At 38.2% G+C, this 18905-nt stretch overlaps 1 protein-coding gene across 1 annotated transcript; it reads right to left on the bottom strand.

Moving 5' to 3' along the window:
- Positions 1-1640: 1640 nt before the first annotated feature.
- On the bottom strand, positions 1641-18809 carry LOC117300135 (probable assembly chaperone of rpl4). Its single transcript, XM_033783846.1, has 9 exons — positions 18642-18809; positions 10984-11111; positions 10046-10192; positions 9031-9180; positions 6416-6516; positions 5333-5456; positions 4436-4612; positions 3077-3220; positions 1641-2553 (listed from the first exon to the last, which is right to left on the bottom strand). The coding sequence occupies exons 1-9, from the start codon at positions 18709-18711 to the stop codon at positions 2311-2313; spliced, it is 1284 nt and encodes a 427-aa protein (XP_033639737.1). The 5' UTR covers positions 18712-18809; the 3' UTR covers positions 1641-2310.
- Between the last annotated feature and the right edge of the window lie 96 nt (positions 18810-18905).

The following is an 18905-nucleotide window of genomic DNA, read 5'->3' as shown; positions in this document are numbered from 1 at the left end:
ATAATTGCCTTGAATTTCGGTTGAGTACTTTTGTCATGAATATGCAAACTTCTGTTATCTTATCATGAATATTTAAATAAAATTTCCAATTTTGCCTGAACATTATTCAAAGCAACTAAAGACCTTTTTTTAAATTGTTTTAAATTCAACAATTCCAAATAAACAATTTAATACTCAAAACTTGTTACTCGTAAAATTAAAGGCAATTAATTGCTAGAAACCATTACTCAAATAAATGAATTTAACTCCCTATTGGTTTTTAGTTAAAATTTTAACAAACAATGAACATTTCCATGGCAACCAGCGCCATCTTGTAAATGGGCAAAATATCTTGACAGTGAAGTGCATAAGTTTACGTTATTGTGAAAAGGTCTTATACTAGAGCACATAAGCTTGGGCAAAGAAAGAAAAACAATTCTAACTTTGTTTAAAAAAAAACTTCATGTTGAGTTACCTACAATAATAAGCAAGAAATATTTGTCTTTGAAAACTTGCATTTTAGAAAAAGAAAACAAAATAATGCTGGGAAAAAAAAAGTTGCCATCTGGCAAATTTATGCTAAATATATCACACTTTTATAAGTAGGGTATATTTCTGAGCCCCAATCCATTGAAGTTTCTATTAATCAATTTAAAAATAATCACTTGACTAAAAGTAACATCAACATTTTTACCGTCCCTGTCACCAAGCTTTCCTGTACATTTCTTTCTTACACATATTTAATATATAATTTACAGAACTTCTATACAATATATAAATATTTGTGCTTGGAGCCAAGACAGTTATCCAATGAAATCACATCTGCCTCCATGTTTAATTTAGGATAACTGTCGGGCATGTTATGGTTATAGGTACAATGGAACATTTAAAGTCACCTGGAAGTGGTATTTTTTCAAAATAAAGCTTTTGTCACTAATATATGTGTTTTGATGAGTTGAATGTGAATTAACAGCTATCTAAGGTTTTAAAAAATCAGTTCTTATGTTATTTACAAATTTAAGAGTAGACCCCGACCTGAGAGGGTGCTGTTCGTGACGTAAATCGAGGCAGACTTTGCCTGTAATGCGTAGAGTAAACACAATTGCAAAGTACATGTACGGACCAAGTCGTGAGTTTGTACGTTTCAACCAGCAATGCCGACCAGGTGTATTGCTGCTGAATGCAGAAAAACACTTTTTGAAATGTACCAACTCACGACTTGGACGTTCATGTACTTTGCATGTGTGTTTACTATACGCATTGCAGGCAAAGTCTGCCTCGATTGACGTCACAAAAGGGGTAGGCGGAGTCAGCCCCCAAAACACTTTATATATTTTTTAAACATATAAATCGTGACAAACAATTACTAAAAAAATTGTTTTATTGTTCGTAAGCATATACTCTTATGTTTGAAAGAAAAACAAATTCTATTTCCAGGTGACTTTAACCAATCCAAAATTTGAACTCAATTGGTCGTCAAAGTTGCGCTAGAATAATGGAAGAAAAAACACCCTTGTTGCATAAGTTGTGCGCGTTCAAATGCTTGAATTCGTGACCTCAGCTGAGGTCTCGAATTTAATTCAAATATTTTAGTGAGAAACTACTTCTTTCTCAAAAACTACGTTACTTCAGAGGGAGCCATTTCACACAACAGCTCTCCATTGCTCATCATTACGTAACTTTTTATGATAACAATTCTTTTGAGTTACCAATAGTGTCCAGTGCCTTTAACTTTGTCAAATTGTAACTTTGGACTCAAAGAACATTACTCCTTTTGGATAAAATTTTATCCAAATTATGGAATTACTAAATTGATAATCACAATCTTCTAGCACAACACTTGAGGTCTTGTCACACGAGGTATTTTTCACTGGCAACTTGGAGGCAACCAACTGCAGCGCATGCTACAGGACCACTTTGGTAACACAAGAGTCATTTTTCAAACTTTGTCTTACAATCCACAATAGTTATAAGTGAACATTAAAACGGGAATGCATTCATGGAGATTGCCTGGAACTGGTTGCCTGTAAAGTGCCCGGTGTGACATGGCCCCTTACAATCGTATGTTTTAAATTTGATAACATTTGGCAAATATTAATTGTTGGTTTTACCTATGTAAGCACTTTATACTCTACACCCTCCCAAGTTCCAAGGTGAGATTTGAACCCATGACCTGAAACGTAACATCTATTAAATCGTTGCGGTACCTGCTGCTGAAATATAGGATTCAAACTGCCTCTAGCAACCGTGCAATCTTGGTCACCTGTTGCTAACACCAATAGTGTCCAGTGCCTTGAATCATTAATTTGGCAACTCAACCCTGCAACCTACCTAATGCTCCATCTTCTCCTCTTCCGCCTCCTTCCCTTTCCTCTTCCTGTCCATCACTTTCTCCTCATCATCGTCTGAATCATCCTCACTACTCAGGACATCCTCCTCTGTTACATCACTGTCTGACTCCTCCTGTTTCTTGAGCCAAGATTCATCGAGACCCTCGCCTGGTCCTAAGACGGAGAGAAGCTCCTCAGTGTGAAGTAACACCGGCTCATCATCACATCTCAACTTGAGATACAACTGAGTCAAGAAAGAACAAATATCACTTTGATGATAGAGCAAGAAATATGACAAAGATTGTACCATCTGATTTATTTATTTCTTTTATATATTTTTTGTTTTAAATCTGTACACATTTGACACAACTTACACATTACCGATTGAAAATTTGAATGGTATTAATGGGATTCAATGGAATTGGTGTGGAATTTGGTACATATTCAATTGGATCCAATGGGATTCAATGGGAATTTACCTCGGTAGGCAGAGATTGAAACAGGAATCAATGAGGAGTAAAGCCTGGTTCCTACTTCCTGTGAATGCAAAGCGAATTTGGCGTGAATTAGAACGTCACAACTATCCTTTCGCAGCAATATTCGCAAGTGAGTTGAGCAGAGCTGAACTACTGCGAAATTCATTGCGAATTTTCTGACGTCAACATTCGCTTCGCATTCACATTTGCAGGAAGTATGAACTGGGCTTGAGGGGGAAGGGGTAGGAAGAGGGGGAAGGGGGCAGGAAGAGGGGAGGAGGAATGCATTACCTTCTTGGCCATCGTGAGGAAGAATCTTGCAGGCGCTTTACTTTCCACTGATTTCTTCTCAACGTTCATCAGACCCAGCATGTACCAGACCTGAATAACTTGATCATCTTCCTGCAAGAGGCCTTCCAGAATCTCTTCTGCAATCTGTTAAAAACAACGCCACCATTAAAGTCAAATATCAAGCTTGGACTCATCTGGATTACAGTCTCATTATTGCAGGTAAATGTTAAAGCCACTGGACACTATTGGTATTTGTCAAACACCAGTCTTCTCACTTGGTGTATCTCAACATACATGCATAAAATAACAAACCTGTGAAAATTTGAGCTCAACTGGTCGTCGAAGTTGCGAGATAATAATGAAAGAAAAAACATCCTTGTCACACAAAGTTGTGTGCGTTTAGATCGTTGATTTTGAGACCTCAAATTCTAAATCTGAGGTCTCGAAATCAAATTCATGGAAAATTACTTCTCTCTCGAAAACTTAGTTTCTTCAGTGGGAGCCGTGGCTCACAATGTTTTATACTATCAACCTCTCCCCATTACTCGTTACCAAGAAAGGTTTTATGCTAATAATTATTTTGAGTGATGATCTTCTCATCAAGAGACCTCAACAAACTCCCACAAGGGGATACAAACACCAAGCTGGCAATAGCCAATCTCTCTCATACAAACATTGATTTAACTTCCATGATTATGAATTGCACAAATCAAGAAATTGTGATTCAGTAACTAAATGACAAAACTTATTCTAGTCATTGTGAAATCAGCGATTAGCTTGGTAGGAATTGAACCTACAACCTTGTGACTGCAAGTCCTGCAGTCTAACCACTGGACCATGCTGATGGGTGTTAAGATCTTTCACATTTGCAAGCACCTACACATGAGACCAATCTCTTAGAGATAGACTTCAATGAGGCTCCAAGAAGAGCCTTCAGATTCTCCTTTCTTTGGTTTAAGGAATCCACAAGGTTGTTTCTAAATCTCTCATCTCCAACTTCAAGAAATATTGTCTCAGTTTAAAGTGAGTTTGGTGGGAAATGAACAACTGTAATTTTTGTCATATAAGCTGCAGCGTATACATTGATTTGGGCCCCAAGAAAACTTTCTGCGGCTTATACCCCAGGTGGCTAAGCCGGGTTCATACTTCATGCAAAGCAGATTTGGGTGACGCAATAATTGGTACACACTCACTTTCAAATTGTGACGAAGGAAGGCCACTTCGCACGAAGTATTCGCAAGAAGTACGAATTGCACAAGGCTTTATACAACGACACCTAAATCTTGTTTTGACAATGTCGACGAACGGCTTATTTGCCGAAGATTAAGGTAGTTTTATTGGAAGACAAAGATTTCTTACCTCATTCATCTCCAACTCCATCAGAATCTTGGCTGTACCGATTCTATTCTGATAGGTCATTGAACAAGGGTTCAAGGGGTCAAAGGTCGGTCCTTCTGAGCTCAACTCGTCCTCTTCAATAGCTTTCATCTTGGGTAACCATAGGGATAGACTCTGCTCGATAAACTTCTTGGCTTTCTGGAAGTGTGTAAAAATAAGTATCAAGCTAGGATTATGAAAAATATTGAAATCGGTTCAAAGATCAGAAGTGTCAATCCAAAAATATATTTTAACATGTTGAATTTATATGGGATTTGAGGCATTTGTAACATTCAAAGAGCAGGGCTCAATTTCGTGGCTCTGTTTACTATAAGCACAGAATCGGTGCTTGCGGAAGCAGGAAATTCTATGCTTACGGCAAGTGTATTTCACGGGTTAGCAGGGATTTTTGTCTTCTGCGCATGCATACTTCTCGTTACTAGGCATTCTACGCTTACACAGCTAGCGCAGAAATTCAGCGCTTGCATGTAAGCGGAGAATGGTGATCGTAAGTGCAGTATTCGGCAGTAAGCAGAGCCATCCAATTGGGCCCAGATGTCTTACCATGTGTGTATCTACTCGCTGGGTAGATTAAGTTCGTTTGAGAAATTGTCTTTCTATATTATTCTTCTACCGCAGAGTAGATTGAGGGGAATGTGGGAGACTTCTCAGTTCTGGAAAGAACTATCCTGCTTATTAACTACTAAGTGGGCGGAGAGTGGGAAATCGGCCGGGACCTACTTTCACTTAGTGGATCGAGAGGACTTCTCATTATTAACTTCACTAACTCGGAGTGAGTTCTTATTTGTTCTCAATATTTCAAACCAAATACACATTTTACCTTACTGATTTTAATTCAATACTAGGTGAAGCGCTTACCTCTTTATCGTCTTTGCTCAGCCAGTAGCTAGCCATGATTTGATACGCCTCTGCGCTGTCTTTATCAGTCTCAATGGCCTTCTCCAAACACTCTTTGCAGCGTTCCTCTGCATCTGCCGCAAGACTGAACAAAAAAAGATTGGTCAAGACGGAGTTAGAATTCTACAGGTCTGAGACACCATGAAGGCTGCAAACAACATCACCTCTAAAGCCAATGTCATTTAACATTGTGTGCAAAGCCTTTCCTACGTGAATCCTTTAGGTGGAAAGATGTCAGGCCTGACAAAGGCAATTGCATCAACACCCCCTGGTCATTGCCTTGGTGCCCTTGAAATGCTCCAATAGGAATTTCCAATTTCCTCACAGGGTGCCCTTTATCAAGGAGAAAATGCCTTGGTGCCTCTAGCACAATTGCCACTAGCCCACTAGCCCGAACTACCAGATTTACAGCCGGGCTACTCATTCATCCAGTTTGATAGCCCGGCGGGGCTAGTGGAATTATATTGCAAAAATCAACATCACAAACAATAATGAACTGTGCTGATGGTATTGTAAAATGAAACACTTTTGGTGACCAATTTGTGTTGTGACTCAAGACGTAATGCGTTTTTCGGGCCACCAAAACCTCATCAGCTACTAATAATTCTGGGTGACTAGCCATGCTGACTACCAAGAAAATACACTTAACTTCGACCCCTGATACAGGCCTGAGTTGTGCTTGGTAAATAAGTACAAGAAAAAACACAACTGCGTAGAGCTAATGAGTGTATACATGTAGCTACCGGGCAACCTCGGTAGTCTAGTTGGTAAGACACTGCTCTAGAATTGCATGGGTCGTGGGTTCGAATCCAACCCGAGTAACATGCCTGTGATATTTGTTCACAGGACTCGGGGGGAAAGTACCGAGTATACAGTGCTAACACACATCGGTGTATGGGTAAAAACCAAAATTACTATAATACATGTAGTTGAAGGTTTCACTGCGGTCACCCTTCTTGAATATAGGGGCTAGGTGTGCAATTTGCCAGTCCTGAGGAACCTCGCCGCAATCATAGGATTTAGGTCGACAGTGCTTATACTTACCATGAATCTGTGAGGTAGACTTCCGCCATGGAGCAGTAGGCACTAGCTATATCTCCATTTGTTACAACTGTTGTTTTATTGTCGGCACATGCTGCTTCAGGCTAGGAAAAACAAAAAACATTGAGGTACATTGTAAGTTTAAGCTTTGAATTATTTTGTTTTCCCCTTACACCCTTTGGTGCACAGATTAATAAAAAACAAATTAAAAACATGTTCAATCGTGTTTTTTTTTCAATTTTTTTTAAAATAACAACCCCTGTTGAACATCACACCAAACGAAAGCTCAACAATCTCTCCAAACAACTGAATGAGGGCCATGATGTGTGTTGTTTTTAAATTATGACTTGTTTATTAAAGTCCAATTTCGGTAGTTGTTTTTGGTGGGTGGCCTTGTGCACCAAAGGGTTAAATGTCTCATAGAAACCAAAATTAATAGTCTTTATCCCCGATACAAATTTACACTATTATATCGTTGCGGTACCCGCTGCCAAAACATAGGATTCAAACTGCCTCTAGCTACCAGGCAATCTTGGTAGTCTAGTTAATAAGACACTGCTCTAGAATTGCAAGGGTCGTGGGTTTGAATGCCACCCAAGTAATATGCCTGTGTTATTTTTTCACAGGACTCGGGGAAGTACTGAGTATACAGTGCTTTTACATATCAGTGTATGGGTAAAAACCAAAATTAATATATAGAATCAGTTTTGCCAACATAATCTTGTGGGGTGGTTCAAACTTCATCACAGTGTAAATCAAAAGGAAAGGATTGGAAGAGCTGAAAAAATACTCCCAGTCAGTGTTCATGTTCTGTGTGATCAACCACTCGGATGAAATAACAAACCTGCGATAAAGCATAATGACTTGCAGACGCAACAACTTGTTTTCCTGAAATATGTGTTGTTGTTATTTCGGTTTGGTTTTTTTCAGGGGGGGGGGGAGGGGGGGCTGATGGCAATTGCTGATTAAAGCCATTGGTCACTTTTGGTAAACAGTATTGTCCAAGGCCCACACTTCATGTGCCAGAACTTACTATATAAAATAACAAACCTGTGAAAATTTAGGCTCAATCGGTCAACGAAGTCGGGAGAAAATAACGGGAAAACCCACCCTTGTTTCCGCACGTTCGCCGTGTCATGACATGTGTTTAAAATATATCCGTAATTCTCGATATCGAGAATTGATATTGTTTTAATGTCTTTTCAAGAAGTAAAGCATTTCATGGAATAATATTTCAAGAGAAGTCTTTCACCATTACCTTCTGCAAATTTTGTTATTTGTAAATCTGTGAACTTTCATTTTTTTTTCTGTACCGAAAGTGTCCAATGGCTTTAAACAAAAATAATTACAAGGCTTCAGGAAAACACAATCAAGGAGAAATAAACAGGTTCATTGGCTTCATGGGGATTGAATCTTTGCCCGAGGGATTATCTTAAAGACCTGCTTGAACGAAAATGTCAAGTCGTGAACTTTGCTGAATTCCACTTAAAATGTTTTCGATGAATAAGGAAATCGAGTCATATGATTATAAATAGGTTTCAATTGTGTAAAAAAAACAATCATTTTGTATGCCCTTGTCCAGAGCTTTTCTGTGAGATTTGCGAAAAGCCCCGTTACGTAATCACTCTCAAAACGTCATAAGTAGATAAAGCCGCTTTGTTGCAGCGTGGATGTATAACAAAGCAAACTCCCACAAATGGCGTCAGCGGCATTGTCCTTTGACGCCCGCTCTCAACGGCAGAAGTGTTTTTAGTTTTTCAAAAAACCTTTAGGTAGGGGCCTGATTTTTTACTTGATAATTACGAAAAGTTCAGAAGTGTACACATATCAAAATTACATTAAAATGGTGAACAAGTGCATTATAACCAAGTAAAAATACCATTTCTGTTGAAAACATTCCGCTCAGGTAGCTGTTTAATGTGATACAGTGCTTTAAATAACATCAACGTGTCTACAAAATGCAAATCACAAAACACTCTTCCCTTAAAATAGCTTCAATTTACAACAACAACCTGCCTTTGACAAAACAACACTTGATTTTGCATAAAAACTGTTTATAGAAAGACAAAAAATATTTTACTATTAAAGTTTCGTTGGGCACAAAAATATTGGCTCAACAATATGATCAACACGACTGGGTGGCAGTCTCTGCTTAAATAGTTCTGTGATGAGAAACTTTTTATGCGTATCTGTTTTAAGTCTCTGTACGTGTATATCTTGAAGGTATTATACAGGATTGGTAGCTTTACAGTTTTCTTGGCTAAGCAAGAAATGACCGGGTACCAGTTGCAGCAGTGGTAACTGTATGATGCTCTTGCTGATAACCTGTTTTTGCTAAGCACCAGTATTTTGTGCTTAGCAAGTTTGTGTGCTTACAGGCTTTATGAAACTGCGCACTGATGCTTTTTGGGGAGGTTTTGAAATATAGTTATTAGAAGCAATTATAGTAAAGTATCTTGCTGAAGGACACAAGTGTCACGACCGAGATTCAAATCACACTCCGATGACTTAACCACCAGAACTTGATTTCAAAGTTCTTAAACACTTGGCCATGACACTCTGGTTCCACAGTGGTTCTTGGTAGGAAGGAGAATATCAGACAGTCCTACTTCACTTACCTCCTTCTCTTGTCTCTCCTTCTCTTTCTTCATGAGTTCAATCCCGGTCTTGAAGTACTCCACGGCTTCATCCCCTTCAAATAGTTGACCCATATACATGTACTTAGAGTGACCAGCGTCAGGTGACAGGGTTATTGCACGTCCAAAACAGTAAGATAAATAATTAAGGACAACTTCAATATGTCAACCATATTCAGAATGAGATTAGAGAGTGGTCAAAATTCCTGAAAAAAGTCTTTCGGATCTGGGTCCCTCTAATAGACCGATCCACTAAGCTCCGCCCCATTGCGTATCGACCAATCACAACGCAACAAAGGTCCGACAAATAAGGTCCGACATGCGTGCGCGTATCTTGGCGTGTGCGACAGAGTTGTGCAGAAAGGCATGGAGAGGCTCACGTGTTCTTGCTCACACGTGCGTCGTGGGCAGAGCCTACTGGATCGGTCTATTCTAGGAACCTCACAGATGTTAAAATTCAGGAGGTTTATAGACTCTGGTCTCTGTGCAACACCAATTTTATGGCTCTGCTTACCGCAAGCAGAGAATCATCGCCTACGGAAGCAGGGAAATACGTCAAGCATATTTCATGGGTTACATGTAGCAGGGAATTTTTGATTAAAAGTGCGTGTGCATATCAACGCTACTCCTCATTCGTAAGTGCAAAATTCGACAGTAAGTAGAGCCATGAAATTGGACCCAGATTGGACACATTGACCAGTGACTGCTTTACTTCTTACAAGAAAACCTGAAGCTCAAGGAGGCTTTGAGAAAATCCTGAAATCAGGAACAAATTAATTTTACTTGATGAAAAACATGAGCCCCACCCTGAAAACATTTACTTGAAGAGTTTGTAAAAACTGAGTTGGGTAGCTTGAACTTCTTGTCCCATGACCAAGTCAATTTATTATTAACCGATTGAGCATATTTTCTTACTAACTGAGGGCGCTTTCATTCCTGAAAGTGCGAAAATATGGATTGGTTTTTTGTATGCCACCTTGATTTACTGAAAGGATATTTGTTTTGCCTTCTCTAGTTCGCCAACTTCTATGAGGAGATTGCCGGAACATTCTAGAACCTGAAGATTGTCTGGTTCGACCTCAATGGCCCTCTGGAGGAACTTCTGTGCCAGCTCATAGTTAAATGTGTCCATGCAGTCTGTGGCCTGTAAAATAAAATAAAAATTTAATTCTTAACTGCTCTGACAGTGTGATCCCTCAGTCTGCTCAGTCAACAACCCACTGGACTGGGACAACAGAAATGTATCTTGGCATTAAAAAGAAGACGAAATTAACATATCAAAATTTGTGGTGACAAAATGTAGATAAATTATCTGTTTTGAGTGATGTTGATTCGGAGAAGCGGAAGACTCAACATTTTGGAAAGTACACACTCTGTCGGTTGTCAGAGGAAATTGCTCAGCGAAAACTATCCAAGTTGTTATCCAGTTTCTATGATCAAAAAAATACGGGAAGTCAATCAGCAGATCACCTCATAACCTCATAACCAGCATGTCTGCGATGGGAAAACATCCACTTCAGGTGATCCCTTGGCAGCCGCTCTTAGCTGCCGCTTCCAAGGTTGTATCACAAACTTGGGTGTGATTATGTATATATGGCAGTAACAGTTGTATGGCTTCTGACTGTCACCCCCGACAAAGATATTGACAAAATAGGGAGACCGTCAACATCTTAGGGCATTATTTAGGACCAGTTAGCTCCAGATGTTAGAGCAACCGCACATTAATCTGGAGATCGCAGGATAACTTCCTGCTCTAGTACATGTAGCTACTTTTTTGTTTTTGTCAACCCCCAATTATCAGAAAATTTCACAACACATTGGTACCAGTTGTCCTAATTTTAAACTGCATGCCTGGTAACCCTTTTCTGCTATTTAAATTCTGTGTCATCCATGCATTTGACCTATTGACCTTTCATTATAATTTCTTTGTCTCACCTGTGATAAGAGCTGCCTGACAGAGTAATTAGTTTTAGATTGTGTCTCAGTTTCTTTATCCTGGCTCTTCCGCCTACTTTGCTTGCCCTGTGGATTCTTCTTGGGCTCCTTGGGTAACTCAGTCAGAGCTGTTAAAATAAGATCAATATGAAGCCATCAAAATCTCTGATACAAAGTTCATGTTTCTGAAGTGATTTATTCGTAATCACAAAATCTACACACAGAGTTTTATTTGGGCATCACAAAATGAACCAATGGAAGACAACAAGTTTGCTAAGTGATGTTTTACCTTGAAAATATGTATGGATTGACAGGCTGGCGGGTCACAGTGCTTTTGTAAATCCTGGCTGGCTTTAAATGGGTTGTCTCTGTCCCTAATTCCCTACATGTTCCTTACATGTATGTCAGTCATCTTAGTTGCTATTTAGCCTGTATGCATACAAGTAGTTCTGCTTAACATGTTTATTTTATTTTGTTCCTTTAACTTCAATTTTATTTGCAATTACAAGTATTGTTTGTACATTGTGAAATGGCCGAATAAATATTATTAATAATAACGGCCCGTTCACATTGAGTTTGGGCCTCAAATTTGGGTGGAATTTGGGAGGAAATCCACAATAACGTCGGGTACTTGTAACTCAAAATGTAAACTGGACCAGAATGTTTTGTACAAGACCAATACGGAAAGGGGACATAAACACCAAGTTTGGAGACAATTGCGTTTTGACAGGCAATAATTAATAACTTTACCAACGTCAGCCTTTGACGAAATAGTCTAAAAGTTCCTGTTATTGGAAAGAAGATAATTTCAGTTATACATGTTTGTACTAGACTTAACTTGTAAATGTGGATTTATTAATTGAAAAGTAAACAAATTCCAACAACACTTAGAAAGTTGTGTTTCATGCAATAATTGGTTTTGACTTTAGTATCTCTACAAAGTAAATATTAAATGCATTTTAAGAATGAAACACTCTAAAAAGTACACCAAATCTCCATGGAACCACTTCTGAAATAAGAAATCCTGAAAAATCTTCATAAATTCCATCAATAATATTATCTTTAATTGGAAAGTTGTCATGTATTCCTGCAGAATTCCCCAGGGTTTTGACAGCAGGTTTTAAAACTCACAAACAACTACTTTAGTATTCATGGAACCTAGGCCCCAGGGGTTCAACTCTCAATTAGTGGCCAAGAGATCAGGTGTTTGAAAACATCTCACCCTCCGTTGTGGCTTAATCTACAGATTTATCTCTCATTTGCAACTCTAACACTTGTCATTTCTTCTCATGTATGATTTTGTCAAAATAAAAGTTGTCTCTGAAGATTAAGATATCATTGAGAGTGGACATTTCAGATGGGAATTGTGATGCCTCAATGCCTTCATGCAATGAGTAAACATAGCATTGTGTCAATCCGATGTTGTTACTAATTTGTTCACAACCCTAGCCTTTACTCCATTGGGATATTTACTAAGATCCTCACACTTTTAATACAATTCAACACTACACTGAATATCAACACTATTTAGTGAAAACTTTTCTTAAAGACACTGGACACTATTGGTAATTGTCAAAGACTAGTCTTCTCACTTCGTGTATCTCAATGTATGCATAAAATAGCAAACCTGTGAAAATTTGAGCTCGACAGGTCTTTGAAGTTGCGAGATAATAATGAAAGAAAAAACACCCTTGTATCACGAAGTTGTGTGCTTTCAGATGCTTGATTTCGAGACCTCAAATTCTGAATCCGAGGTCTCAAAATCAAATTCGTGGAACATTACTTACTTCCTCGAAAAACAACGTCACTTCAGAGGGAGTCGTTTCTCACAATGTTTAATACTATCAACCTCTCCCCATTACTTGTTATCAAGTAAGGTTTTATGCTAATAATAATTATTTGGAGTAAGTACCAAAAGTGTCCACTGCCTTTAAAAATGCTACACAAAATGTATCAGTTGCTACTAACATATCATCAGTAATGTCATCAAATGTGCACAAAATAAGTTCACTCTACTATTCAAAAATTGCTGGACGAAATTGTTCTCTGCTATGGTAACTCTTACTCATTATTCAAACTATTGGACTTCACGGTGGTATTCCTGATGCCAATATAAAGAATTAGTCAATTCACAGTCCCAGTGCAGGCCTGTATGCTTCGTTATGAAAAGGGCAAGGGCCCCACAACAATTGAGGCATTTTCTCCTTGGCAGTTCAGGCAAGGGCACCAAGGCAATGAACAGGGGGCAATGAGGCAATTATTTTCTTTCCCTGCCTTTCACCTTTGTGGGTCCCTGTTCAAATCCCACCTCAGACAAAACCCTTGCATTGGATTGGGGTTTCGGTCCCTAATAATAATAATATAACCACAAGACATTATGGCGTCTATAGAACCTGGTGTACGTGTATGTATCATAATCAACAACAGAATTATGTAATACAAAGAAGTATGCATTAAGACTTGTAAACAAATCATAACCCCTACAAGCCCTGTGGTCTTATTCCTCTCAAATTCAACCATGTAAATGTAACCAATACTCTTCTTCACACTCTCAAGTCTGCATACACCAAGAAAGTCAATTAGCAGGTGTCCAGAAAAATCATCTTTTATATCAAAGTTAATACAAGTTGGTGTTGAATTACCAATTACCAGATTGTGTTCATTGTTAAATTAGGGATCCAGGGATCAATTTCCTAAAAATACTGAGGAAAATAAATGTTTTGTGTAGTTCACTGATAACAGTCTGAAAATAAATCCAAGTTGGGAAATAATTGTTTTTTAAATGTTAAACAAAACCTCCACCAAAGGGAAATTGAGTTAATTTATTTATTCTTTTTGCATTGTCAGGGAGGCAAAATTAATCACCATATCAATTGGTTTAAATTATAGCTTCATTGAAAACATTTCAAAAGTCACGGCCAGAGGCTGAATTGAATTTGCAAAAAACCCTAGGAGAGAAGACAGGGGAGGAAGTTTCAGCTTTTGATGTGAGAGAAAACCCCACGAGAATTACTCCTGGGAAAAACCACAAATTCATAGGAACTGAAAGCTCATTCCACATTAGGGGGGGGGGGGGCTATATGTTATACTTTATAGGGCCCCAACAGGATATAAACAGGGGGTCCTAGAGGTGGAAGACACAGACATGAGGGAATGAAACTTTTACTCCAACCCGACTGCCCTGAGAGAACTAAATTCCCAAACTAGGACAACCTGACACTCAACATACTCAAGGATACATACGTACATTGTACATGTACACACTGTAGCAGCCTCCCCCAGTCCCTGCCCCCTGATCATTCAAACAAACAGAGAAGCCTGTCAAAATGACCTGGCAAGATTGATACAATCTGATCAAGAAATTTCCTATGATATTTAGTTCTGTTTTCAGGTTTCTTTCCATGATTTTTCAAGGGCATTGCTGATCCAATATTGTGAAGTTTGACCAAAGAACGTAGGATTGAAATGAGACCTTCAGAATGTTTTCTACTTGGTGTATGTATATCTTGATTTTTGTGTGTGTTAAATTCCCCCCCCCCCAATGTCCTTGTACACGATCTGCTACGTGTACATGGTGTACATGTAGCTCCTAGTTTGTGTATGGGGAGAACTCTGTGGTTTTACACTATCGCAAATACATGAAATACTGTGGTTGACACAGGCTATTCATTCCTAATTGTGTGGATAAAATGTCATGATTGTACATTGTACATGAAAATTATTAGTTGGCCTAATAATGCATTGCATGTCCCTCTCTGGGAAATAAAGGCAAAGCAGGGCAACCAGTTTGTTTAATGTACCAACAAATTCCTGTGTGTTTTCAGCAATTAATTTACACGCAGGTGTGTACAATGTTGGGAATGTGAATGGGGATTTTCACCGATTACCAACTTAACGCAGAACACCTACATGTACATTGTAATGAATGTTTTCCTTCATTTTCAATACATTGTTCGATTTTCACTATTTTTATGTTAAAACTAAAAATATAAAAAAAACTCCAGTTTGAAATAGTGAGATCATTCAGACTAACTTGCATCTTAAAGTTACCTGGAAGTGGTATTTTTTCAAAATAAAGCTTTTGTCACTAATATATGTGTTTTGATGAGTGGAATGTGAATAAACAGTTAACTAAGGTTTTAAAAAATCAGTTCTTATGTTATTTACAAATTTAAGAGTAGACCCCGACCCGAGAGGGCACTGTTCGTGATGTTAATCGAGGCAGACTTTGCCTGTAATGCATAGAGTAAACACAATTGCAAAGTACATGTACAGACCAAGTCGTGAGTTTGTACGTTTAAATGTTGTTGTTTTTTGCGGCAATGCCAACCAGGTGTATTGCTGCTGAATGCAGAAAAACACTTTTTGAAATGTACCAACTCACGACTTGGACGTATATGTACTTTGCACGTGTGTTTACTATACGCATTGCAGGCAAAGTCTGCCTCGATTGACGCCACAAAAGGGGTAGGCGGAGTCAGCCCCCAAACAACTTTATATATTTTTTAAACATATAAATCGTGATAAACAATTACTACAAAAAAAATTGTTTATTGTTCGTAAGCAATATACTCCAGAGATGCCAACATTGAATTTTAAAAAAGAGTAGCATCTCCCAAATGTTAAGGGCGAGCGCAGCTTGGGCCCTAAACCGATCTTTCTATTACTCTCTACAATGCTAACTAGCTCATTTTCAGGCATTGTGAAATAACAATTACCTGTATGTGCATCAACAGAACAGCTACAAATGTTTATAGTGGCCAGTGAAAAAAAAATTGAAAAAAAAAACTGATTTCCCTCATCTTCTGACTATGTTTCAAAAATAAATGTAACATAAAAAAGGGTGGCCTTACTTAAATGTAACATAAAAAAGGGTGGCCTTACTTAAATGTTTTTGTTTTAATGATCAGAAACGCAACAACAAGCTATTGGGAGAGAGAGAAAAAAAAAAAAAAAAAAAAAAAAACGTGTCCGGATTTTGGGCAAAAAATACGTGTCCGTATTTTGGGCATTGTCTGGACATCGGCGCTACAATTACTGGTAGGAAAACATGGAAACTGTCTAGCTTAGATCTCACAGGCCACTCAGTTGAAGGTATTTTTGTTCAGAAGGTCTCCTTTTTTTGTCGCCATTATTTCGTACTTTTTTTGCCAAGCTTCGATGAAGTACATGTACAGCCAGCGTGGGCACAATAATAGTGGATACATGAGGAATGAGGTTACTGTGACGACACGTTAGCTCACACACAACCTCATTCCCCACGCACGTGTGCACTATTCCCCATCGTGTAATAGAGATCAATGGGTACGATCTTGCAGAAATGCACTAGCGTAAAAAATGCACACTCAGCCGGCCAGCCAGCGGGGGAGGGCACGCAACAATCATTACGTCGAGACACGTACATTGTTCGAGTGAATTCGCCGCTATTATTCAACACTGCGTTCTAAAATTAAAAGTGTTTTTTTTTCTTTTCTGTTACAATTGTTTTGATATTTTTCTTAATTTTTATTTCCACTTAATAGTTCATTAGTTGTTTGCATGTTTGTACGATTTAATAAAATTATATTGGGCGGCTTGTTTAGCGTGTTTTATTGAGTATTATCGTAGCGTCGTAGTCACGGCTCGAAATCGTATTTGCTACGCCCAAATCGTGTATGTTGGTATCTCTGTATACTCTTATATTTGAAAGAAAAACAATTATATTTCCAGGTGACTTTAATTTTGTTCGATTAGAAAAAGCAATCATGCAAAATCTCACAATCTGGTTAAAATTACATGTTCAGCTTTTTACTTTCAAAGCATAGAAGCAGTTCAAAGCATTTAGTGTATTATATTAGGTTCAAAATTGCTGCATTTTGGCTAGACCATTGATAGTAAAGAACTGGCCCTGGTAGGCAGTAGGACGTCCGTCAGTGCCACTGCACTGACGTCCTGTGAGTCAGCTTTCTGAGTAACATGTAGGTACAAATATTTTTTTAAATGTTGTAAATTTTTACACAATGGTGCAGGACTCCATCGCATTGCCTGCAACGGAGGAGTCCAACATGGTTTTCGTTGAGAACATGTCTACGATAAGTTGAAAATGCCAATGAAAATTTGCTAAGAAGGGTTAATTAATTTAAAGTCACCTGGAAATAAAATAAAAAATTTCTACAAACAGTAGAGTATACGTTTCTTAACAATAACATATTTTTTTGAGTAATTGTTTTTAACAATTCATACTATGTAAAAAAAAAAAATTGTGTGGGGACTGACTCCGCCTACCCATTTTGTGACGCCAATCGAAGCAGACTTTGCCTCGATCGAACACACGTACGTGCAAGTACATTTAAGTCCTAGTCGTGAGTTTTTACCTTTCAAAAAAGTTTTTTTCTTGCATTTTTCTGGCAATGTCGACCAGGTGTATTACTGCTGGATGCAGCAAAACAACTAAAGATGGGGTCAGTTTGCAAAGTGGTCCGGTCCGACGTCTTTTCCAGCGCTGTGTAGCAAATACTTCAAGCCGTCGTGCTTCGAGAGTTCGGAATACACCACACATTTTGACATGAAGGAAAAGTTCTTTTCTAATACATGACGCCATCCTAACAACTTTTCCAGCTAGTGAGAAGTCGAAGAAGGTACCTGAAAGACGTAACGAACCTAAAGGAGCATTTGCCTAACATGAAAAAATCAGGTATTGTTTCAAGTTTGAGGGCATGTTTTTAGCTTGCGCCAAGCGTCACTATCTTGTGTTGGCACTGCATGTGATTCATTGCGCCTCAATTGACGTCACGAACAGCACCCTCTTTTTTCCCAATAATGTAAATAACATGGAAACTAATTTTTTAGAACCTTAGTTAATTGTTTATTCATATACCACTCATCAAAACACATATTTTAGTGACAAAAGCTTTATTTTGACAAAATACCACTTCCAGGTGACTTTAACTGCAAAGTGCAAAATAAAAAGGATGTTTCTGTCAGCGTCTCACGTCACCACTTCTTTACTCATTTTTATACATAGAAGGGACATCTCACCGAGGTAAATTTATTTAGATACTGTAATTATTTCATATCTAATGAAAAAGTGGTGGTGCCATACGGAAACTTTTCCAATAAAAATGTAAAGTTAAATCGACAGGGTCACGAAAACTAACTAAAGGTTTTTTTTCCCGGTGAATTCTCTTTTAGTAGGTTACTTTGTAGGCCCTACCATAACCATGAGACTTACCTTAGGCATACATGTATTTTAAATTTTTTGTAAAAATACAGCACTCTTTCCCATATATAAATTATAATCATATTTTTTATATATCAACAAAACAAACGGAGTGATAAACCTTTTTACATTAAACCAAAAATACACTTAATTTTGTGAAAATCTTTAAAAATTTGTAAACGAAGTAAATAATGTATCCTACATCCTACTAACAAAGCAAAATGAAAACCTGTACAACACATCTTGCACAACCGCACAGCTTGCAAGAACAATATCTTAAGACAAAACATAAATAATTGCTGTGCATGGTCATGAGGGCTGTGAGTTGCGCGGCGCAGCGCGCGACCAGTACCTCGCAACTCCAAACTCCAAACATAAAATGCCAAATAAAATTTAACTGCACAAGAAAAAAGTCAAAGAAGCGCAACATACGCCAAATGTTTTAAGGAAATATATTTACCTTTTCTGTCTCCTCGTGTGCTCCCTCTCTTTGACCTTCTCCTTCCCTTCACTTTGCTCGTTCCTCCCATTATAATCTAAATCCAAATAACAGACAAGTACAACAAATTAAAACTTTCAAAACTCTCACAGTTTTCAGACAAAAATTTCGACACGTCTGCTCAGCAGCTTAACACGTGTGGAACTGATTGACCTTACGTGACGGTAGATGACCCCATCCTCGTTCAGTACTATTAAATTCCACGTAGTTTTCCCCCAGGCCAAA

Source organism: Asterias rubens, chromosome 15, assembly GCF_902459465.1.
Source record: "Asterias rubens chromosome 15, eAstRub1.3, whole genome shotgun sequence".
NCBI classification, from domain to species: domain Eukaryota; kingdom Metazoa; phylum Echinodermata; class Asteroidea; order Forcipulatida; family Asteriidae; genus Asterias; species Asterias rubens.
This window is presented reverse-complemented; position numbering and strand designations above follow the sequence as displayed.